The 25069-nt window shown below is 39.0% G+C and overlaps 2 protein-coding genes and 1 long non-coding RNA gene across 4 annotated transcripts; 1 reads left to right on the forward strand and 2 right to left on the reverse strand.

Moving 5' to 3' along the window:
• Positions 1-369: 369 nt before the first annotated feature.
• Positions 370-5170, reverse strand: LOC144214544 (uncharacterized). Its single transcript, XR_013330247.1, has 3 exons — positions 4284-5170; positions 4112-4184; positions 370-470 (listed from the first exon to the last, which is right to left on the reverse strand). It is a non-coding gene; the product is annotated as an uncharacterized LOC144214544 (long non-coding RNA).
• Positions 1864-14250, forward strand: kcng2 (potassium voltage-gated channel, subfamily G, member 2). Its single transcript, XM_077742996.1, has 3 exons — positions 1864-2270; positions 4299-5126; positions 8562-14250. The coding sequence occupies exons 2-3, from the start codon at positions 4362-4364 to the stop codon at positions 9366-9368; spliced, it is 1572 nt and encodes a 523-aa protein (XP_077599122.1). The 5' UTR covers positions 1864-2270; positions 4299-4361; the 3' UTR covers positions 9369-14250.
• On the reverse strand, positions 12868-24850 carry slc66a2 (solute carrier family 66 member 2). Of its 2 annotated transcripts, XM_077742997.1 has the most exons (5): positions 24203-24850; positions 23475-23608; positions 22807-22857; positions 19291-19507; positions 12868-15027 (listed from the first exon to the last, which is right to left on the reverse strand). In XM_077742997.1, exons 1-5 carry the CDS (start codon positions 24403-24405, stop codon positions 14817-14819), a joined length of 816 nt encoding a protein of 271 aa, XP_077599123.1. In that variant the 5' UTR covers positions 24406-24850; the 3' UTR covers positions 12868-14816. The 2 variants fall into 2 exon arrangements, with proteins under 2 accessions (XP_077599123.1, XP_077599124.1); XM_077742998.1 differs by lacking the exon at positions 22807-22857 and having other exon boundaries at positions 24203-24838.
• Between the last annotated feature and the right edge of the window lie 219 nt (positions 24851-25069).

Genomic DNA, 25069 nt, shown 5'->3' on the forward strand with positions numbered 1-25069 from the left:
AAATTGGGTGAAACACTTAGTCATTTTTTGGACAAAATGCTTCATCCACCACTGAATACTTATACACTTAAACAATTAGGCATTTTAACTTATTCTTTTTAACTGAATATTTGGAAAATCTTTGCCGGCACTGAGAATTGAACCCAGGACAATATTAAACTGTAGTATTTGTTGCTTTGTCTCTTTTCATACCCAGATCACAATTAGTCATTTATTGTAGAACTTATTCTTTTACCTGAATAAAATTGGGAAAATTATGGCATGCAATTGGATTCAAACCCAGGACCACAGGTGTGGAAGACTGATGACTTATCCATTGGGCCACCACCCTGTGAGAGAAAGTAGTAGTACTTGTACTTTTATCCTTTTCATTTACCTGAATAATATTGGGAAAATCTTTGCAGGTACTTGGATTTGAACCCAGGACCAAAGAGGTTGGAGATTGATGACTTATCCATTGGTCCACCACCCTGTGAGAGAAAGCAGTAGTACGATTAGTCAGAAGTACTTATACTTTTATCTCATTGATATACCTGAATAATATTGGGAAAATATTTGCAGGTACTTGGATTTGAACCCAGGACCACAGATGTGGGAGACTGATGACTTATCCACTGGGCCACCATTCTCTAAGATTAATCAGAAGTACTTATACTTTTATCTCATTCATATACCTGAATAATATTGGGAAAATATTTGCAGGTACTTGGATTTGAACCCAGGAACAAAGAGGATGGAGACCGATTGACTTATCCACTGGGCCACCATTCTCTAACATTAGACAGAAGTACTTATACTTTTATCTCATTGATATACCTGAATAATATTGGGAAAGTACTTGCAGGTACTTGGATTTGAACCCAAGAAGTGGGAAACTGATGACTTATCCACTGGGCCACCACCCTGTGAGAGAAAGTAGTAGTACTTGTACTTTTACCTTTTTCATTCACCTGAATAATATTGGGAAAATATTTGCAAACACTTGGATTTGAACCCAAGACCAAATTAGTGGGGAACTGATGACTTATCCACTTACTCTACTATATCATTTTTTACGAAAAAAACTTTACTATATGTTGGGTTTATTCTGTATTACTATTATACATATATGTGTAGTAATTCATTTCTTTGTTAAATGATTAAATCATTTTTCCTATCGTTCGGAGGAAGACTAATATAAAAAAATAGCTTTGTTGGTGTAAATGATCTATCTACTATAATCAATATTTTATCGTGATTTTGCTCGAGGTCATCAACAGCCACCCGGTCCACTCTCACATGGACTTCTTATCCAAGGATTGTTTATGCTACATCTCACCCAGTATCGGGCTCTGAGGGAGGGCTGTTGATCGGGAGGCAGCAAGGACTCGGGATATCTGCCACTTCCATAACACTCGTGACACACTTCGGGCTTCTTTATGTAATTGTTATATGATTGTTAGGTCAAATGAAGGCCTGTTTGTTTTTATCCAAATGCCTTAAAGTCGTGCGCGATATACTGTTCGGGAGGATACTTTTGAAGATGTATCTTCTCTTAAGGATCTTATCCGTGATCCAATCTATTTAATTAAATGTCAATAATTGAATAAGATGTCTGCCTGCAGTTATTGATAATTACAAAGAAGGGTAATTATTGATGAACCTATCACAATACTATGTCATTTTTATGAAAAAAAACTTTACTATACATGGTGATGATGATAAGGCACACAATAACAGACAACCACACCGAGTGGGAATCAATCCCACACGACTTTCCCTAGCGATGAACTCAAAGCAAAGTGTACTTAGCAGACTTCCATGAGGAACACCACCCCCAGATGAACTCAATCTGTCCTGAAACAGGTTCAGAAAATGCAAGAGTCTTATTCACCCCCTTTCACGTGCTCCTAAATGCATGACACCGCTTTTTCAATAACGGTTAAGTGGAGCGCGAGGGAGAAAGTCAACATGACGCTTTCACACGAACGCAGTCACACAGTCGGCGCCGCCGAGAGAAAGCAGCTCATCGCTGGAACGGCTTTTTTTCCCCCTTTTTTTCGTGTCCAGACAGGAGGAGCGTCCCAATTAAGAGGGAAGGAAGTGCATGTGTGTTTGCTGTTGTGGCTGCGCGTAAAAAGCGCATCTGTGTGGACTCGCCATACCTCCTCCCCGCGTGGTCTCGCCACGCGTGCACGCGGGGAAAACTTGGCGGCATGCTGTGCCTCAGCAGCCGCACGGACGGCTGGAAAACGCCGGAGCAGATGGAAGCGGCGGTCTCGGTGAGCTGGGTGAGTGCTTTGTATTTTTCTGCTTCTTTTCAACCACCCTTGTGCCTGTTTTGAAGCAGCTTCAATGACTAGTCTGCTTTTGATGGAGAGGATTGAATGTGGCTTGAAGGACGGTGATGGATAAATCATCAGGTTTATTTATTGTGTCTTTCTTTAGGACGTGGCTTTTGCTTGGGAGTTCAACGGTGAAAGTTGACATTGTCCTTTTTTTAGGCAAATGATGTACTTGGAATAAAAAGCTTAAGTGGAATAGTGTTTTGTTCTTGTTGGATTAATAATAAAGGTCCCTAAAATTGGCATAATGATTTAAAATATTTGTATTTGATGTTGTTTGTACTTAAAATGTGATGTTGTTAGTACTTGAAATTGTCATTATAAGCATTTATAATGACTTGTTTTATCTGGAACATACTTTTATTTAAACCCTTAATCTGTGGTGACTATTATATTCTCATAAAATATTCAATTTTTTGAGGATAAATTGGAAAAAAAAAACTTTTCTTCAGAGTCTGCTCATATTTTCTGCTCTAATACTCTATTATGAAGGATTTGTGTTTGTTTACATCATAAATAACAGCATAAATATTTAACATGTGCTTCTTGGGCTTTAAATAAGATTTGACGAAGATGGAATGGATTATTATTGAATAGAAAATTGACGTTTTTTTGATGAGGTGTCCCAGGAAAAATAAAATGACAGTCCTTCTCTGTCAATACCAAGCAAGTGAATAATTTAGTACATTTGAAAACTGTCTACTCAGCTTCTTTTCCCTATAAACAATGCAAACCTGGAGTGTTTTGACTACTCATAGCTCCAGATGCTCCTCTTAAATAAAAGAAGACATGTCTCACATTGTTACCGTGCATGTCATCCTTATGGACTTGGAATTTTTTCCAGAAAAAAGAAAAAAAACTTGAAAGATAATAAAAAGAACCATCCAGCATTGTGGTCTTTTCCCCGCTCAACATGGCATTCAAAGGAGAATGTTGGGTGCAAATTGTCTTTCTTTTCCATCCATTTATACCCATTAATTCTTTCATGTGGAGATTTGTGTGCGGCTGGGAAGAAGCGCACAAACCGTCCGCTAATGCAGCATAGTGCACGCTCTCTCTCTCACTCGCTTTTTTTCGCTCTCTCACTCGCTTTCTATTGGTCTTCCAAAGCTGTGGATTAGAGCACCATTGCACTTGACATGAGTGTAATATGGCTAATGCATGTTTCCTTTTCTGCATCATTGTATGTTTGTCCCTTTTTCTGCCCAGTCTGCAGTTTGCTTCTTTTCTAGGTCAATTTGATCAAGAAATGAAGGAATTAATGACTCCAATTAGAGCATTATTTTTTTATTATCCTCTAATGGGGCAGCGGTTCATTCGTCTGACTTTGGTGAGAGAAGCGTGGGATCGATTTCCATTGGGGGTGATTGTGAGTGTAAATGGTTGACTGACTGGCGACCGACCGGTCTAGAGTGGCGAGTCAGCTGGGATGGGCTCTCTTGCGCCACACTGACTATGATAAGCGGTGATGAAAATGAATGAATGCATAATTAGGAGTAATTAGAAAAGATTGAAAGAGTTTCTTTCACTCTGAATGGATAGTATGTGTATTTAAAAAGGCACTAAAACACAGTTTTGCCTCTTAAAACAAAGTGTAAATAAGACAACTGCTTATAGGAGGCAACCAAAAAAGTGATTTCTTTTTTTTATCCGCCATTTCTTTTATAGATAGACATTTTTTGGGGGTTAACTTATATTGTGTTATATGCTGTAACAAAATGTTACTCAAATGAAAACAAACACTCTAAAATGTGTGTGGTTATTTGTATTCATGATTTAAAAGTTACCTGGGATAGGCTCCAGCACCCCATGACCTTGACCAAGATGAGCGATGTAGGAAATGAATGATCCATATGATACCTGAAATGGAATAGAAAAACAAAAGGTCTACGTAAGACAAGAGTAGAGCACAATTGACAACCCTAAAATAGACACCTAATCCATTTGAACTAAATGTACCATTGTTTTTTTCAGATTGGCGGCGTATTGCTGAACGGGCGAGGATCGGCGAGCCCCCCGTGAAGCGCCGCGGTCGCCATGTACCAGGAAGTGGCTTTCCTGGCCGGCAATACCGAGCCCCAGTTCCCCACTTTCCACTTCAAGCGCGTGGAGAACCCCCAGGAGGTCTCGTCCAAGAAGGGCGTCTTCTACAAGCGGGCCCAACGCCTGCTCCAACCACAGCGAGACATCGAGGAAGGGGCGGCCATCATCAACGTGGGGGGCATCAAGTACCGCATCCCTTGGTCCACCTTGGAGGAGTTCCCCATGACCAGGTTGGGGAAGTTACGTGGCTGCAGCAACGAAGCCGAGATCATGGACGTGTGCGACGACTATGACGGCAGCCGCAACGAGTTCTTCTTCGACCGCAGCCCGTCGGCTTTTCGCACCATCGTCACCTTCCTGGCGGCGGGAAAGCTGCGTTTGCTCCGTGAGATGTGCGCCCTCTCCTTCCAGGAGGAGCTCCTCTACTGGGGCGTGGAGGAGAACCAGCTGGACTGGTGCTGCCTAAGGAAGCTGCGCCTCCGCCAGGAGGAGTACAAGGAAATGCGGCGGCTGGAGGAAGAGGAGGCCGACTCAGTGGTGGTGTCGCAGTCCTGCCGGGAGAGCCAGCAGCTGGCCGCCAGCCAGGCCGAAGAGGACAGGGCGGGTGGCTGCATGCGCCGGCTCAGGGACATGGTGGAGAACCCTCACTCCGGGATCCCCGGAAAGATCTTCGCTTGTCTGTCTGTCTTGTTCGTGGCCATCACCACTGTCACGCTTTGCGTCAGCACCATGCCGGACCTCCGCGAGGAAGAGGAGAGGGTGAGTGACTTGGTCCACTTTGTTCCAAAATAGGCCATATTTTCAGGTCTGTGAAAATAATACAAGAACAAAATAAATCAGGTTAAATTACACTTTGAAACAACAACTGGTTTGATGATTGCAGAATGCAATCAGCAATAGATTTTATTGCTAATACTACCACTACTACCACCACTACCACCACCACCACTACTGCTACCACTACTACCATCACTACTCCTACCACTACCACCAGCAATACTACTACCATCACTACTTCTACCACTACTACCACCACTACTCCTACTATTATTTCTACCACTACCACCACCACTACCACCACAACCACTACCACCAGCAATACTACTACCATCACTACTCCTACCACTACTACCACCACTACTACCACCACTACTCCTACTATTATTTCTACCACTGTCACCACCACTACCACCACCACCACCACCACCACCATTACCACTACTACCACATTCAATGTTTGATGGACTAGATTTTCATGTACCTAGGTTTTGCATTATTTATAAAACAAACTCAACTCCAAAACTTTCGCTCCACTGTTTTCCATCCTAAAATTTCAAAACCATCTAGAAAACGCTTCCCACTTTTCGCCAACAGAAACAACCCGCCAATCATCCCCTTTCTCCCCCCAATTTTCATTTAACAATCAAAAATCATTCAAATGAAAAAGGGACCTTTAAAGAAACCCCCAAAATAGAACTAGCCACATGTTTAATTCATTTTTTTGTGGTACGAAACCAAGAAAATAAATAAAGAATGAATTTCTGCACAGTGCTCACTATGCTCTTTGAGCGAGATGGCCTTAGGGAAGCGCGCTGCTCCGGTACAATTCCGATTATGTTGATGCGGCAGCCCACCTACGCTAGCCGGCTTGGAGCTCCGGTGTAAATCATCTCGACAGACGCGAGCTGAGGGACGTTCGCCAGGGTCGCCTTATCGTGCTCGTTCAAATGACATATCCTTCAAGTCAGGATTCCAGTCAGTCTTTTATAGTTGGACAAAGTCAAAAACCTAAATTAAAAATTGGGAAAAATAAGATAACCCTGAATACTACACAATACTAGTTTTTGTTTTGAATGAAAAAACAACCTCTTCCCTACCAGGATGTGAACTTTAAAAAACATTCCATTAGTGCCACTCATGCATTTAAATGTAAAACCCATTTGGACTAAACCACAAGCATTTAAGCAAACTGACATGATGCGAGAAGACTTTATTTATCTTTTTTTACCCCCCTCCTGCCAACACCTCTCTCCAAGAAAATGCCATAAAGCTTCTTTGTCAAGTCCCTTAAATCTTAGTCTAACAAATCCAATCTTGTCCAACGTCTCTTTTTTGAATGAAACAAGCACTAAAAGATATTGAGTGGCAATCCTAGCGAGGATGTAAGGGTGCAGTTAGGAAGCGTCACCAGCTAATCAAATACGAAGCTTTTTTGTATCCCTCGCGCTTTTTTCCTTTTTCTTGAAGCACCCTCCAATCAGGCCAAAGTGCTTTTGACGACCTTCACCGGGGTCAACTTAGATTTTTTTGTGAATTGATTAAAATAATACTGAAAAAATATGTATTTATTTGTGCTATTTAAGTCAATAGAGCAGGAGTGGGCAAACCTTTTGGCCCAGCCGGGGGCCACATTGACTTTAAAAATTTTGACAGGTGGGCCAGGTCAGCACAAGATACGACAACATATAAAAAAGTGCATCCGTTAATAGTACATATGAAACATAAACAGAAAAAAGGAGCAAAGTATTAATATACTAACTCAGAATCAAAGTGATAAGTATAAAGTACAAAGTAAAGTAAAAAGGAATGTATTAAGAAAAATTAAACTAATTTTAAAAAAGATAGAGGGGCTGTAAAACACAAAAAACAAATAAGAGTGGACAGAGCTACTGCCACTGGCTTCCGCATGACGGCGCCATCTTGGGGGAAAAATAAACATTTGGAATACGTCGGCTGGCCGGATTAAAAAGCCTAGCGGGCCGTATGTGGCCCGCGGGCCGTAGTTTGCCCATGTCTGCAATAGACTGTCAAATTAAAGGAATGGTAAAAATGGAATAAATTTCTATTAAAAGCGGAGGTGAAGAGTCAATAGTTTTCACGGTCGGTTTCCGCTGTGACGATAAACACCTGATAGGAAGTGGAAAACACACTCGTTAACCCCCGACATGTTGACAGGGTTGTGTTTGTTTGCATGTTTTGACGTGGTTGCAAAGTAGGCTTTTAGAGCTCAATTGCATTAAGATCAAAATGCTGATTTGTGGCTAGAGGAAAAAGCCTTCACCAAAAACAAATCTATTTGCAAATATTATGTTTCATGTGCAGTTGACTACTTCCAAATTGCATTTGGCACAATCACACCATCAAACATAACCCCCCAAAAAATGTCTTTTTATTATTCCCTGATGGAATGGAATGCCTCCAGATTGAATTATCTTTATTTTGCACACGAGCCTGCAGCCAAAGCCTTGGGCTGAGCGGGTTGTTGTTTATTTGCCGCTCCTGGCGGACATGCAGCACTCACGCAAATGGAGTGGAATTGAAATGAATAATTATAACTGGAAACATTTAAGAATGCACATCTATTCCGAAAGTGAAACAGAATCAAACTCCAACTGTGAGGCAACAAAAGCTCCTTTTCTTGGAGCATTTTTGTTTGGGGAAGTGACATTCACATTATATATTGTGTATGAGTCAATGTTGGCTGAAAAAAAATTAAAAGTAACATTGATTTTTACATTCTTATTCATCTAGAAACATGAATATAATCTACTTGTTCCAGCTTCCTTCTAATTGCACCCTACAAAGGGAATGCTTCATAAGTCCAATTGGTAAATGCATAAAGATGAAAAGCATACCAAGGCTCTTTTACACTGCACTTCATGTCTTTTGACTTAATAACCAAACGATCTTTTGTAATTATACGCTTAAATATTCATGAGCTTGGCTGGTTAATGACAATGAGTTCAAGGAGGCTTTTTTTTCCCAAGCACACCTATCTTTTTCTATCTTTTTCTATCTTTTTTCTTATTATTTTCTTTTTTAGGAGGCTTTATGAATAACGTTTCATGTCCATTTTTATAGCAAAGTATCATGAGACAACTTCGAATTCTTGTTTCAAACCCCCAAAATACCCCCATTTCTTAGTTTGTTTTGATTAAGCTTGTTTTGCGCACTCATTTATGCATTAAATTTCATTTTTACGCCATACTTTACTCCAAACTATGCTATTCTCAACCGACAATGGCTAGCAAAACACTCACATCTCCCCATGGTAAAACCAAATGTACCTTCAAGGTTAAATAAGGGTTTAAATTAAAGCTAATTGGCATTTGCTTATTTTCTGCATATATTTTGAGTACATGATAACCAACCTGGCAGATGTTCCTCACCTTATATTCTGGCTTTGTCCTGCAGGGTGAATGCTCTCAACGATGCTTCAACATTTTTGTCCTGGAGACGGTGTGCGTGGCCTGGTTCTCCCTTGAATTCGTCTTACGCTTCATCCAGACTCAGAGCAAGTGCGCATTCCTCCGTACGCCACTCAACGTCATCGACGTGGTAGCCCTGCTGCCATATTACATCACATTGATCGTCGACTCGTTATCAACTGGCGGCAAACCAACGGGTTCCGGGAACAACTACCTGGAGAAGGTTGGGCTGGTCCTCCGAGTCCTGCGGGCCTTGCGGATCTTTTACGTCATGAGGCTGGCCCGCCATTCACTAGGCCTGCAGACTCTCGGCCTGACGGTGAAACGCTGCACTCGAGAGTTCGGCCTCCTCCTGCTGTTTTTGTGCGTGGCCATGGCGCTCTTCTCCCCGCTGGTTTTCCTCGCCGAGAGCGAGTTGGGCGCCAAGCAGGAGTTCACCAGCATCCCGGGAAGCTACTGGTGGGCCGTCATCTCCATGACCACGGTGGGCTATGGCGACATGGTGCCCAGGAGTATCCCCGGCCAAGTGGTGGCGCTCAGCAGCATCCTGAGTGGAATTCTGCTCATGGCTTTCCCCGTCACGTCCATCTTTCACACCTTCTCCAGGTCATATGTAGAGCTGAAGGAAGAGCAGAATCGAGCCGCCAGGCAGAAGCCCGACTCGCAGGACAGCACAAAGTCTCAGAATAGCGAAGATTCGCAAGACACGGACAGCTACCAGGGAGCCGCCGTCTCAATCGCCCACAGAAGGAAATCCATGGCTCCTCCACACAGGGAGCATTTCCAAACTTAGCAGCGCCTGCCAAATTCGAAGGAAGTCTGCTTCTGTTGAAAAAACATCTGCTTGAAACGAGCCAGTCCTTTATTTTGACTTTGGAAGGAAATAAACAAAGAAGTATATTGTGTAAAGAGGTTAGGAAGAAATACAAACTGCCATAAAGACTTTTTTTGTTTTAAAAACGGGTTCAACACAAACTTACCATCAGGATGAAATTGGTCTGGAAGTCCCACTATTACACACAATTTAAAGGATATAATTGTGTAAAAGAGTATTAAAAAATAATGATTAATACTTACATAGCGAAATTTTGTGATAAAATATTTTTGGAAGCGTTTGCCTCTGCATAGTTGAAACCGATGGTATAGTTACGGACAAGGATTCCATCAGAAGGCATGAAACTCAATGGATAACAGTCCTTGGGACATTTTGATGTTATTGTGTGATGATTTGGAGTACAAAATTGAAGTTAATCCCTGAGAACGTGGTTCCAGGGAACAAATTCCAACCCATTAAATTCTGTGATAGTGGGACTTAAATGTCATATTCAGTAAAGGTCTGATGATGAGATAAGAGCATTTTTTTTCCTTTCCATCCACTCGGATGGTTGGAAAAGGGGAAAACAAGATCAGATGGATTCTTTAGATCCTCAGGAAGCAGGACCCTAATAGCAAAAACCTATGGACCTACCAACCAACATTGAACTATTACAAATGATAAAACTGAGAAGAAAAAAATGAAATCAATCTTGTTTTGGAAGCTGAATCATGTTTATAGAAAGTATTAATGTGCTGTTTCCCATTTACTGTCTCATTCAGTATGTGAGACGCGTGCCGGGTTAATTATAGGCCATGTCACATCTTAAAAAAAAAATGAGCGGCTTGGCTGTTTGTGAGGAAATTATATTGACGGGGAGATGACAAACAGATTGACGCTATTCAAATGAAGGGAGAAAAAAAAAGAGGGAGAGATGAGTTGACTCCAAAAATCAATGTTTTGGTATATTGGTTTTGCTAGAATAGAAACCATCATATGCTGAATTACTAGTCTGGACGTCTATTTATTTACTTCAGAGGCAAGAAAGTAAAGCTGTGAGCGATTACGAGAATCTTCTTGTAAGACATTAATTATATTGTTCATTCTAGTAGTTTAACTGTACATAATGTAGTCCTATTTGTTTTAATCCACTTGAACATTTGTGTAAACTGTCATTCTTCAATCCATGTTAGCACGTGTTCTAGTGTATCAGTCGCTGACAACCCTTTAGTCTTATATTAAAAGCTCAGATGAAATACAAAGGGCAAAACATAAAAACAAAAACAAAAACTACAAGAGTCTTGATTCCTTACCGCCACGGGCAGAAGAAACCAAAGCACTGACTCGCTTTTCAGCCAAGTCAGCCGTCGAAAATAATGGATTTCCTCCAACCGAGAGCGTGGTTTGCGACGAGAGTGCCTTGTCGGAAGAAAAAGTGTTAAACTGTAAAAGTTATTGGAATGAAGCTGTGCTCTCTTTTCCAACTCTGCCTAGGCATGTTTCATCCGACACATCAAGCATGAGACTATTGCACTGTATGCAGTTTTATAGTTGTACTTAATAAATGGCTGGATTGAAACCACTTGCAAAATATTTGGTTTTAACAGAAAAAAATGGAGTTAAGATTTTAACAGAGTAGAAAAACGCTGGATTTTTTTGTTTCTACTACTGCGCTTAGAACATCTGAAATTGTTTGTACCGTACTTTCACGACTATAAGGCGCACCCTCAATGAATGACATTTTTTTTCCATATATAGGCGCACTGTATTATAAGTCGCACTGCTGTATAAGGCGCACTGTATTATAAGGCGCACTGTATTATAAGGCGCACTGTATTATAAGGCGCACTGTATTATAAGGCGCACTGTCTATTTTGGAGAAAATTTAAGACTTTTAAGTGTGCCTTATAGTCGTGAAAATATGGTTAAAAATTGCTATTGACTTCCAGGGATGAAGCACTCACTACACAGTCACCTCTAGAGCCAGCCATTGTTGATGTTTGGGATTTTTTTTTGTATAAAATCTTGCAGTGGGGGAGGAGCTATATGATGGAAGATTTTGTAAACTAAGATGGCATCTGCATATTTAACAATATTGTTTCAGTTCAGGCGTTTGTGTTTTTTTAATATCTGACAGTGGTGGTTTTTCGTTTTTGGTTTTCAGTTTTTTCCTTATATAAGGCGCACTGGATTATAAGGTGCACTGTCTATTTTGGAGAAAATCTAAGACTTTTAGGTGTGCCTTATAGTCGTGAAAATACGGTACCCTTGTTTAATCCCCTTTCCACTTTATCGTTTAATAATAAATAGACTGTTCCCACGACTGATGTTACCGCATCTTTGATAAACAGTGACAGGGAATGAGGGGAAAGTTTCTCCGGCTGCCAAAAAAGATACACAAAATAAATTCACCTTGTGTAAACCTTCCTCACCCCGGGGGTGGCCCTTCGACAAATAATGTTGGCAGAAACGAAAATGAAAAAGTCCGTCTAAGGATAGTCGGGAAAATTAAAGCAGCAGGAGGGGTGGAATGAGTTGTCATTGTATATAAAGTAAAATTGGAAAAGAATAAAAAAGGGGAATGTGAAATTGCTTGTAAATGTGCACTTGGTTGGATAATGTCCAGGACATTTACAGCTCTTGTATAAAAGCATATGGCGTTCAATGGAACGTCTTTGAAAGGTGCAATCAATTTCTTGGAGGATTATCTGCGCTGTGGCTTTTTGGATGATGGATCTAGGGTCAAGAAAAAGGTCAACAAGTGGAATTTAGCAACCTTCTTTTGTTGCTAGAATGACATCCTCTAAATGCAAATAAATCTGTGCATCATGTGACCTTTGCTGGTGAATTGACAACAATTTTACAAATGAATTCTATTAATTATATTTTAACCCTTGCCTAGATATCTGATCTGATACAAAGGGGTGATTTTATAAGATTTTGTCTTGGAAAAAGATTTGAATCCGTATAATCTGGACTATAAATCGCACCTTTTTCAATAGACTAGTACTCAATTACAACTTGTTAGTTATTTTTTCTCCCAGACTTCCGACACCATGTAATGTTATGGTTCTAATTTTATATAGTTACCTAAAAATCAGTTATGTTAAAAGATGCTTGTTCTCAATTTTTACATTTCTGCTATGTTTATCTCGATTTCTGACCCCCCAAAAATTGATCTCCCACAAATGTGGCTTAGTATATATCTATTTTTTCTTCTTTGTGTATTCTTTGGCTGGTGCGATTTATACTCTGAAAAATATGGCACTTGTTTTGACATTTTTCATCCAGTGTACATACATGCAATGTCTGTACACTGGAAGAGTCATTCCTACTTAGTCATCACAGTTTTTAATGAAACTTGTACGCAAAGTATAGGTGCATAACAAGATGAAATGCAATACATTATTGTTAGCGTACCTAATATTGGAGCTGCTCTGCAAACACTTGAAGCAAATACACTGGGTGAGCATCTCTCTCTCTCTTTCCATGTCGTCTTTATTCGGTCCATTTTAGTCACTCCATTGTTGGTGGATGTTCCAGAGGTAAACAGAAAAAAATCCATTAGATAAACCAGACCTGAAAAAAACAGGCACTGGGAACATAGAAATTAAAATTTTGAGCATTATTTTGGTTTGCGTTTAGAAAGCGTTATTCAACAATAAAACAATTTTAAAAAATGGGAAAAGAACAGTTACAAAAGGGTTAATACAAAAATGTAACTCACCAAAGGATTGGTAAAATGCTGTTGGAATAACAATAAAAACTAGTATTTTCTTAAAGGAATATTTCGCTGGTGTGGATGGGACAGCAAAACAACGACAATATTATTAATAATAATATATATTTATGCATATAGGTCAAAGCCACCAAAGAACAGAACATAAATATCTAAAAAAGAAAAATTATTAATGGAAAGCCCTCTTAATATGATGTATAAAATAAAAATAATGGTCAGTGGCTGAGAATATATATATCGAAATGATTTGTATATGTCTCTTGACACCTGCAGTGAGTATAATTCAACAGTTCATTATTTTTGGCTCCATTCCTTTGGCCATTGATCTTCAAGAACTCCTATTGGCTAAAAGCCCAAAATCAGGGTGAACTCATCCAAGAAGGACATACCCCAAGCTAATACTTCTTTTTGATGGACCTATTTAATATGCTCGGCTTCTATAACGGTTCAAAGAGAGCACGAGGACGGACATTGAGACCAAATCTGGCCAGTATTTCTTCACAAGCGCGGCTCAAAAACAACCAAAACAAACAGCAAACGTCATTCCGAGTACATTCAGCAACTGTGACCTGACCTAGGCGTGTGCATTAAGGCAGAGGGAGGGGCGGCATGCAACAGTCAAACTGCATGCTTTTTCCTCAAAAGCTGGTCCATAAAGTTCAGTAAAAATGAGAAAAGATTGTCCATGTGCACAGATTTCACAGAGGTGGGGTTTTAGGTTTTAGAACCTGGGTGTCCAAACTCCAGCCTGTATCTAATGATGAAAATATAAAAGAACATGGCCTGCACAATAAGCTTAAATTTAACCTGTATTCAGTTCTCTTTTGGAGCTCAGGAGTGAAAATCTGACATAATGTGTGTTGAAGTTTTACATAAATGTATATAAAAAATAATCCATGATAAATTGTGCTCTCTATGTCGTGATTTTCTGGACTTTACGCTTTGCTGTCGCTGATTTTTTTTCATTTTTTGGAATGTATAGAGTGTATAGTATATATTTTTTACATTTGATTTTGCTAATTTTCTTCAAACTTTGAATTATTATCATTATTTAGTTGTTTGTAGCCCTTAATTCATTGGTCCATTGACACTTCTTGACATTAAATTCATTTCAACTGGGAAGGTTGGTATTGATGTTGACTTTTTACCCAATTCCAAATAGTCTATTAGTAATCCAATAAACATGGATGTGTTAAGTTGTCTCTTGCATCTCTTAATTTTTTTGGAAAGTGGGCTTTTGTAAACACAATCAAGTTTGGACACCTAGTTCACAGGTGTTTGTAAGGGTAGAAATCGGGGTCTGATTAACCTATTTTGGACAATTTATGACCATTTTCTGTGTTTTAAAAAGGCATTATTTCAGTAAATAGTCCTTTAAACAAAGACTTTGCTATTTTTCTTGTTGCTGCTTCATATCAATCCAAAGTTCTTCTGTCTTTTGGGGCACTATTAAAGTAAAAGGTGGGTAAGGTGGATGAATGCCGGGCCAGATCTTCAGAGACCCCCCTGATAGAAGGTCTAATGTTAAAAAAAGATGACCAAAAGAAAGTTTCTTTAGTTTGACCTTCCTGAATATCTGATATTTCCATGGCTTTCGCCCCTTGTGCATTCCAGGAGGCAAAGCATACTGTGCTTTTTACATTGAGCGTATGTTAGAGGATAAATAACTTGCAGGCAGTTCTCCTCCTTTAAAGGGCTTTGGCACTGGTGGTGTGGGACGTAGTGTGCGAAACCGGTTTTTGTGGGTAGAAGCTATAATAGTAAACCTGGAAGAGGATGGCAAAGTCCACCAGAACTTGAAGCATGCCGCAAGTCCAGAACTGCACGGGGGCTTGGGTGAGAAGGAAGTAGACCGTCTTGAAGGTGTCGCCGCCGGTCCACATCAGAACCATCTTGACGCTGTAAAAGAAGAGAGAATGTAGCGGGTGATCATTTTTCCAAAAACCGACCGGCAAACTGTCTGTGGGTAATTTGAAATCAATCGAGCTGATCGAGCTAATGCCGAGCTCGATGGACCTCCCCTGACATTTGCCATCAGTCACTCAGCCGACCGGCCTCCAGTTTCAATAAATCCCAGCATACATCCAAATCCCAGATGACACTTTCTATTTAAAGTGGCAATTTCAATTTGCATCCATGTAGTACTTTCATATTTTTTTCAAATGACTTTTAACCTTTAAACAATACTTTATACTTGAACGATGAGTGACAAGTATGTTAATACTTTAATCCTTTTTTTCTGTTTATGTTTCATATGTACTGTTAACGGATGCACTTTTTTATATGTATCATATCTTGTGCTGACCCGGCCTATCAGTCAAATTTTTAAAGTCAATGTTAACCCCCGGGCCCAAAAATTTACCCACCCCTGATCTAATCCCTTTGCATTGTTCAAGGCCCATTTGTCAAAGCCTTTCCATTCATCTCAGATTGCCTTTTCACTAGTCTCACATACATTTTATTCCTTATTTGAGCTATGAGAAAGTCTCAATTCCTTCGTTTTCAACAAGGCTCTCTGAACCCGCTCGCCTCTCTCTTGCTGCACGGCAACCTGGCAGTTTCAGTGAGGAGCTTGTTAGCTACGTTCTTAGTCAACCTCCTCCTTGTCAACTGTCGTCTTGGTTATGAGTGCGCCTTGCCGCAGGTAACCATGAGAGAGGCGGGAATCGTGTTTGATCCAGTCCTCCCCCGCCTCTCCAACACAGAAGAGGCCAAGAGAACATAGTCTGGGCATTTTTTCTCCCTCCTTTTGAGACGAGTGCTCTGTGGCAACTGTGTTTTTTAAAAAGTCTGCCAGCCCTAAATTGGACATCTAATGTCAGCCAAAGTGGCACCAGACGTTGGTTAAAAAAACAACCTGGGTGCATCTGTGGTCAAAGTATTACCTAATCTTTATGGGTGTAGGTTTGAATTACTAATGATCACCGTATTTTGAGACATTTTGAATGCGGGTAGGGAAAAGATTGGGTTTTTTTTGTGTTTTTATTTTGTTAGTTATATTTTTTAGGCACTGTAATTTTTGAATACTCTGTCTAACGTCACTTGGTTTTATCCAATTAGTTTAGACCCCAACATCACCTCAAAAAATGGGGAAAAAAAGCAGTATTGTTAGTAATAGGGAGGACTAAAAGTGAGTTAGAAAAGTTACTATATCAACAGTTTGATCACCATTGCTTTTCCAACAAAATAGGATCCAAAAAAGATATACATAAGCATATACTAATTTGTCAAATGGAAAGATTGACTTTTTGCTGGCGTTTCAAATCTCTAACGCAACCAATTTTGAAGAAAATTAAATTCCAACCAAGTTTGTAGACTTAAATCATCCCCAGTCTCTTTAAATCTACTTGTACAAATACTACAACTAGCAGCATCAGTCTTGAAGTACTTTTTTTTTTTTTACTCCTCGCAGTGTTTGTGTAGTCCAACACACGATCCTTATAAGGCTACACATGAGTGTCCTATCTCCGGTTTAGTATTTGTGTTGTTTTATGGCAGGCCACTTAGCATCAGTATGCAGCTCTGCCTTCTGCAAGCAGTAGCCTGAAAACTACCACACAAACCAAATATTATAGGACTAAAGTATCCTGTTTAAACAGCTTTTTTTGGTTCCTCGTACATTAAAAGAAAAATGTATACACATATGTAAGCGACACTCACAAAGAATATCAAGATGAAATCAACCAGGTCTATCCACACATTAACAATATATCGTATTATCCGGACTATAAGCAGCACTATTTTCTCAGTTTGTCTCGGCCTGGGACAAAAAATATGTTTGTTTTTAGTTAAAAGATGCTTTTTGTTGTTGTAAAATTTAAAAAAAAATACCCTACTACACTCCACTGTGACAAGAATATTTTAACTATTAATTTCTCCTCATTGCTAATTATTTGGCTGGTGCGACTATGGTCCCCCCCCAAAAAAAAATCTGATTATAATGCAAGCTGATACAGTGAGTAATAAAAACAATGAAGCAAGGAACAGTTAAATGAACCTGAGCACTGTTGTGGAATATATCACTCGTGCTATTTATTTCCAGACAAATATGACAACATCCTCACGGGCCAATTGTCTCAATTGCGTGCTCCGTCATATTCCGTGATTAAAAAAAAAGAGCTTTCTATTGCGTGTCTAACAGTTCAGAGCGTATTAACTAAAAAAAAACAACCACCGTTGACAATTCCTTCAAACTTCCACTCCTGTTATATCTACGAAACTAAACAATCAAACCAATGGCTGAGCTTTTAGCACAAAAACTAATTAGTTAAAAAGAAGATACCATAGATGCTTTCCCTCACAGACTGGACACTTTGGAGAAAAGGGGGACAATGGTTTATGTCTGTCTGTGTGTCTGCTTAGACATTCATATACACACACACACACAGAGACAGACGTTGGTTCATGGTCCAAGTTTCCTAGTGCCCAAATGAATGTTCCGGCGCGAAAAATAGCACAACGATAGATGCAGCAGAGCAGCGTGTGGATGGACCTTGAACGAGTCAGACGGAAGTAGCCTAGCAACTGCTGTCAGCTGTCAACAGGTTGCATCGGCAGGACCGAGAGAAACAAGACAATAGCTGCTGTTTTCCGAATAGGAAAGTAAGGACGGACGCATGAAGGCTTTTTTCAAGGTCGTCTGGTTTGTGCATTGCGGCACTTTTCTGAATATTAACTTCCCATGACATTGATACTAATAATTAAGTCGTTCGATTTAGATAAATTATACAAAGTCAACGTGAACATTATTCAAAATACAAGTCTTCCGCTTGATAGTTTTTGGTTTTTTTTGCATTGGGTTGCAAGAAAAAATCTCATTCCAAAAAGTATTCCAATGATATTTTGACAGCCTTTGGCTTGAGAGATGTCTACCTCAGCTTACTGGACGTTTGGTCGCCAGTCCTTTGGTCCCTTTAGGTCGCCGGTCAAAAGTACTTAGATATTAAACAGTACTTAGATATTAGACAGTACTTAGATATTAAACAGTACTCAGATATTAGACAGTACTCAGATATTAGACAGTACTCAGATATTAGACAGTACTTAGATATTAGACAGTACTTAGATATTAGACAGTACTTAGATATTAGACAGTACTTAGGTATTAAACTCTCAGATATTAGACTCTCAGATATTAAACTCTCTCTCTCTCTCTGAGATTAAACTCTCTCATGAATATAATTCTGAGAGCTGTTTTCAACAGTAAACTCTGTCACCATTAGACCGGCGACCAAAAATCCAAGCACCCTACCTTAAGGATGTCAAGATCACATATTATTGCATGCAATTTAATCACAATTCACTTCAAAAGATGAGAGACGCTTCTAGTTTAAGTACAAGACGACCTTGCATCACTAATTAATTTGATTTTAAAAAGGTATACAACTTAAAACCTGATTACCAGTGAAGATAGTTTTCAAATTGGGTGGGAAATTTCAATAAACTAAAATAAAAGAATGGAGCATCACACAGTTTGTATGCGTGTACGGGCAAGCTCAGCGGGGGAGCCGTCATGGCGGGTTAGTCGGAGCGTCGGCCTTCCCGGAGCGCCCTTATCTGACGATTGCAGAAGACCCAGCGGCAGCCGAGCGACACGCAAACACACACACATGCCGTGACAAAGCTTTTTATCAGCCTCGTAGACGTCCCACAATGACTTATCTCCTATTACGTTCCCATCCACCCTAAATGCCGCTCTGTATCATATTACGTTCCCACTCCAATATCCATTTATCACCACATTAAAGTACCCAGCATTTGGGTTTCTGTCGGTTTTATGGCTCTAAAAAGGTTAAAATGTTCCGTTTGGGGGAAACAATCACCGGCTCACTGACGACTAGTTTTATCTAAATGGAGATGACCGCTTCGATTAACACGTCTGACACAAAGAATAATGAAATAAGTTGCTAGGGAACCTTGTTTGGTTAGAGCGAGGATTCAGGTTCAATTTAGATTAGATTAGATTAGACTTTATTCATCCCGTATTCGGGAAATTTCATTGTCAGGGTTGCAAGAGGGTGAGAATACAGACACAGCAAAAATGTGTGTTTACGGACTAATTCAAATAGGCTAGAGGATAATATTAATAGACCAAAGTTTGATATTTCCTACCTTAATGCTCAAACAGTAAACAGAAAACAGTATTTTTTTTCAGACCCTTACCTCATGCCTTCTGTAGACTTGTTCTGGTAGTTGCAGTAGAGCTGTGGCGTTCCCAACATTGCCTCACTGAAAACGGCCAGGAAACCCAGCGTCTCCACGAATAACGTCGACTCGAGCAGGACGTAGGTGATGTACGCCGCCGTCAGCGTGAAGGCCAACACGCACTGGATGAAGTCGAAAAAGCGGCTCCACAACCAGAAGTAATTCCAGTCAAAGTCTGAAAAGAATATACACGGTGAGGCGCAGTGTAATGGACAAAAAATGCCAGAAATCTTTTGATTGACATGATCAGGAAAGTGATTCATTCAACAGATAATTATGGTAGAATTGCATGATCAGATATAGCTTTCAAATAATATTCAAGAAAAAAAAACAGTAGTTAAATTTGAATGACAAAAAATAATGTTTTTAAAAAATAAAAATGGACAAAGCAAAAAAATTCTCAATTCATGGCTAAGCTACTTTGAGCTATTCCAATTATTCTTTTCTTTTTGCACCTCCACAAGTGTTTAAGTGAGAAATTAAGCTTCTTTTTATAGAAAAATGAATTAACGCGCAGACAGAAAAGCTTCACACTCGAGCTGTGAATGAATGCTTACAGTTTATCAGTTTATTTATTTTTATATTAATCTATATATATATATATATATATATATATATATATATATATATATATATATATATATATATATATATATATATATATATATATATATATATATATATATATATATATATATATATATATATATATATATATATATATATATATATATATATATATATATATATATATATATATATATATATATATATATATATATATATATATATATAAAAATAACACAAAACAAGAACACTAACGAATGATTTAACACATTTTTGAACAGAATCTGATTTTGAGTGTCTACCAATACTGAGGGAATATAATTAGGGCGAGCAAAAAAATAGATGTCCTTTGTTTTTTGTTTTTTTTGAGAAGTCAATGAGATTTTCTAGTAAAAAATAATTGGTGATAAACCTAACCGTTGTGGAGGTCGTAAAATCCCTCATTAGGTGGACTCAAATGAAGTAGCTGTTAAGTGTTTAAACACCCTTTGCAGTCCATTATCTATTGAGCAGATGAACAGCAAAGTTCTTTTGTTAACTTCACCTCTTAATCAGCCAAAGCGCCAACTTTGATGACATTTTGAGCGACTTATTGGATGAAATCTCGGCTTTCATCCGTGAATTAAAGCACATGACATTTGCATGACATTTTTAAATCAATACCATTGGCGGCTTAAACACTTGATGAGGCGAATACAATTGTTCTAGCATGAGAATAAAAAGTCAAATATATATTATAATCAGTGGGGGAAAGAGCAGAAAGCTCACTGAGGGGAAAAAAATGAACCAAAAAGTTTAAAGTGGTGTTGATGTTGATTTGGAACCAAATGCCTTGCATGAGGTTTAATTGTAGCTAAATTAAAATATCTTTGCCTGCCGTCCAAGTCAAAATGGAGAGGAATTCTAATCACTGTTCATAGCAGCCAGTTAATTAAAAAAATAATAAATAAAAAGAGTTAGAGCAGGTGAGAGCAAACTTTTCGGCCCGGGGGCCACATTGACTATAAAAATTTGACAGACGGGCCGGGTCAACACAAGATATGATACATATAAAAAAGTGCATCCGTTAATAGTACATATGAAATATAAAGAGAAAAAAAGGACTAAAGTATTCACATACTCATCACTCATCATTAAAGTAAAAAGTCTAAAGTACAAAGTAAAGTAAAAAGGAATGTATTAAGAAATATTAAATTGTAATTTAAAAATTGATAGAAGGCTCTAAAACACGAAAAACAAATAAGAGTGGACAGAGCTACTGCCACTGGCTTGCATCTTGGGGAAAAAAATAAAAATACATTTGGACAACGTCGGCGGGCTGAATTAAAAAGCCTAGCATGCCAGATGTGGCCCGCAGGCCGTAGTTTTCCCATGTTTGAGTTAAGCGTAAGGGCTATTGTGCGCCCCAAAATTGAATGCGCCTTGCGTGGTCGCCCACATTGCCCAAATTCTGAAGCTTCCACCTTAGGAAGTAAACATGCTAAAGAAATGTGACGACGCGTGTTGAAAATCCTCTTGGCGACACAATCATGGAGATTCCATTTCCAAAGAACATTAGCCAGGGTTAATTATGAAGAAATAATTAAAAAGCTCCCAGACCGTGTAAGAGGCCAAGTCCTAATATAGATACGTGAGAAAGCAACACTGCCTCGCTGTTTGCTGGCAAATGTCAAGCTGTTTGGATAGAAGAGCCTGGTGTTATAATGGCAATGTTCCGCGCTGAGAGCAATTACAGTATAACGTGTGCTATGATTAGGCCTTACACAACGGGAAAAAAAGGTGTGCAATCAGGAGAAGCACACGGGCGGAAAGAAAAAGTGAAGGAGAACGCCCCGCTGACTTGAGAAGAAGAAAAAAAAACACTACTGGCACTGATGTTGGAGCTTTTCACTTCACTGACAGCCATTACGTTTTGTACAATGGCTATAATTGACCTCTTTTCAAAGTAACTTCAATGTTACTTCGGAGAATTAGGCTCCAGCCATCATTCCAGGCATAGGGGTATCAATGAGCCCCAGCGGGATGAGGTAGTGACTTGTATGACAGGGATTGTGGGTTCGAGTCCTGTGTATGGGGTTATTTGGCTGGAAGTTATTCAAAAAAGGGGGTGATAAGCATGGCTAGTACAGCGTGGGGTTTTGAAGATGTTCTCTTATTAACATAACAGAGAATGATTATAATGTTACATAACCAATTTTTGGATGGGTTTAGATTGGTGGTTTATGACGAGCAATGAAAAATTGGGTCTTTCTGCCATCTCCTGTTCAGGCAAAAAACTGCAAGATTGTATGATTGTAACTGTATTATTATTATATTATTTATTTTCAAATGAAAATGATTAAAAGAGAATGAAAGTGGTATTGAATATTTTAATATCTAAGAAAACACTTCAAATAAAAAAAAATGCCTTCCAAACCACTTTTTTTTGCAAAAATATGTTTTTTTATCTAAAATTTGGAAAAACATCTAAAACTGACAAAATGTATTCATTTCTTATGTTAGTTTTCAATGGAAATAAATAAAAATATATACTGTTTTTCTTTGCTTGTTTAAAAGAATAAAATGTTATTATTCCCCCTTTATATTAAAGTAATTAAATTGACAAAATAAAAAGAACTAGAAATATTTTGACTGATAAAATTCATTTCAGAACTGATGAAAACAGATTAGCTCTCAACAGAAGAAGTCAGATTAACAACAAAGGGAGAAAAAAAAGGCTTAATCTTGAATTGCAGAGGTTGTTATGATTGGCAGGCACTGGGATGGTAACATGCATGAGGGTCTATGATTGGACAAAATCTGCAAGCGATTGGGATGTGATCAATGCTGTTAGTGTCAACTGGGCAAGGGGGAAGGAACGTGAGCAGATGTGGAGGAATGGTGGACACATAAAAGATGAGTACCTACCCAGAAAAAGCCTCCTAGGAATTCGGACGTCCTCGTCCTTAATGTCTGAGGCTACAGACGGAAAATAAACGCACAAGTAAGGAAAAGAAGAAGAGCTTGCTTTTGGATGTCCATTTCAGAGAAAGAAACACGACATCATGACAACGATAACAATTTGGGGAGGGGGGGGGGGGTTAAGGCAAGAGAATGGCTGGGAAGAACTTGCTGCAAAGGGATGGGATCTGCTGTATGAAGTAGGGAATAGTTCCTTCCAAAGTACTACAAATTATACGTATATTATTTTTATCTGTTTTATTTTTGTCTGTTTGAGGTTACCATTCTCAAAGTAGTAGTCAATTTGTGTTTTGATTGAAATGTATTTTGAAATATACATCCAAACTATTTTGTTGCAAATATATTTCTAATATCTAGCATTCAAGATTAAATTGTATCACAATTTACCAGATCTGGAAGTCAGATTAAAATCCCTCAGCGGGCACATGGGGAAAAAAAAGAGGGACGCACACCACAGGACTTCACTCACATGATAGATTAAACCGCGATTACGTAACCGCTTGAGTAAACAGAAATGCATAGCGCCCTTGGAATTTAATCTTTGAAAGTAGTGTGCCATGAAATTTTAGGATGGAACTTGCATGACTGTTTTAGAGACGGATGGAGTTTCTGACCTAGAAAGGAGCGTCTTTTCGTGTTGAGTTCGGTGGATACACGGACGTTGGTGCACAAGTTGAGCATGGCCAACATGGTGGCGATCATGATGATGCTTTGCCATAGTAGTAAGGTCTCAAAGTAACGGCCAAATCTGTTGGGAGCAAGAAAGAAACAAACTATCAATTTTGAGAACATTTAAATTAAAGTTGCTGTGTGCATACTTAGTTTTTGTAGTAGTGTGAATCAAAATTTGGGTCAATCTTAGGTGACTCACTTTGCCTGGGAACTATGGAAAAATCTTGATTTATAGTACCACAAATATGGGACCTGCACCTTTAAATGTGTGCATGTATCAATTTTAATTCCATGTTTTGTGCTGCTATGATTTAAGATTGTAGTATATCTCCTTGACTACTCACAAAATAAAAATGATGCAATTTCACAGATTAATTTGAGAGAAAATAGCAATTAAAATTCCTGCACCCTTCACAGAGAACGCATTTAGGAATTACGACGACACGTAAATCAACCATTGCCTTCTGTTTTGAATGGAATTACCGTAATGCTTGAATTAAGCGTGCCGGCTATTTTGAGCGTCCACTCTTTTGACCACGAAATCGTGAATGTTTTTTCTCATTCGATCAATCTAATACTGCACAATTAAACAATGCATTCTGACAATATTAAAGCTGCGTTTTTTTTATTTAGTTAAGTGATGTGAGGTATACTAGCATTAATTTAGTACCTGAAGAGGATTCTTAGGATGTTGGCAACCAGCAGAACCAAGCACACATATGTGGAGAAACCCTCGGCATTCTGTGTGCGCCTGATGTCTCGGTACTGGGGGATATATGGAAAAACCCCACCGAACATCATTGCCCCGGCCGCCACCCATGACACCAGCCAGTTGATCACATTGACTATCTGCTCAAATGCTTCGTCTTCCATGATTAGGGACTCGTCTGAAACTGGGTGCCGGGAAATCCACACACAACCCCGACGCCTTAATGCCACGCCATCATAAAACAGCGTCAGATCCGAGACAACATCGACCACTCGTTGCGAATGGGAATTAACAAATCATTTCTTCTTAAAAGTACTTTGGATCTTTCTGATCTGTTGTTTGGAGTGGAAGAAAGTACTGAAGCTAAAATTTAGCATGAAATCCACATTTTTTATCCAGTGTTGACTATTTTTTACACAAACGATGCACTTGATGAACGTGTCAAAACGTGAAAAATGCGTTCAAGTGCAAATCGAATTAAAAGTAATGATCGATTAGTTGAAATAAGAGTTAGGAAAGAGTTTTCCAAGCCTACCAGGACCCTTCGGTCGCTTGCAATCTGCTTATATTGATTGACTGACTTCCTGTGGACGTCACATTTGGCGTCATTTTTGCAACCAAAGATGTTTTGACTCATTCAAGATAGTTCCTTCCTCGTGGAGCCAAAAATTAAAATGCAAATACAATCCTGAACCTATAAATTATGACTTTGAATTAAGATCTATCTAGTCAACTTTCTTGATTCGATTTTGTTTACGTTTATAAAGAAATGGCGATGTTTTAACGCAATCGGATCAGTCAAACATTCCATTGAACATGTTCACATTA

This window comes from Stigmatopora nigra, chromosome 21 (assembly GCF_051989575.1).
Source record: "Stigmatopora nigra isolate UIUO_SnigA chromosome 21, RoL_Snig_1.1, whole genome shotgun sequence".
NCBI classification, from domain to species: domain Eukaryota; kingdom Metazoa; phylum Chordata; class Actinopteri; order Syngnathiformes; family Syngnathidae; genus Stigmatopora; species Stigmatopora nigra.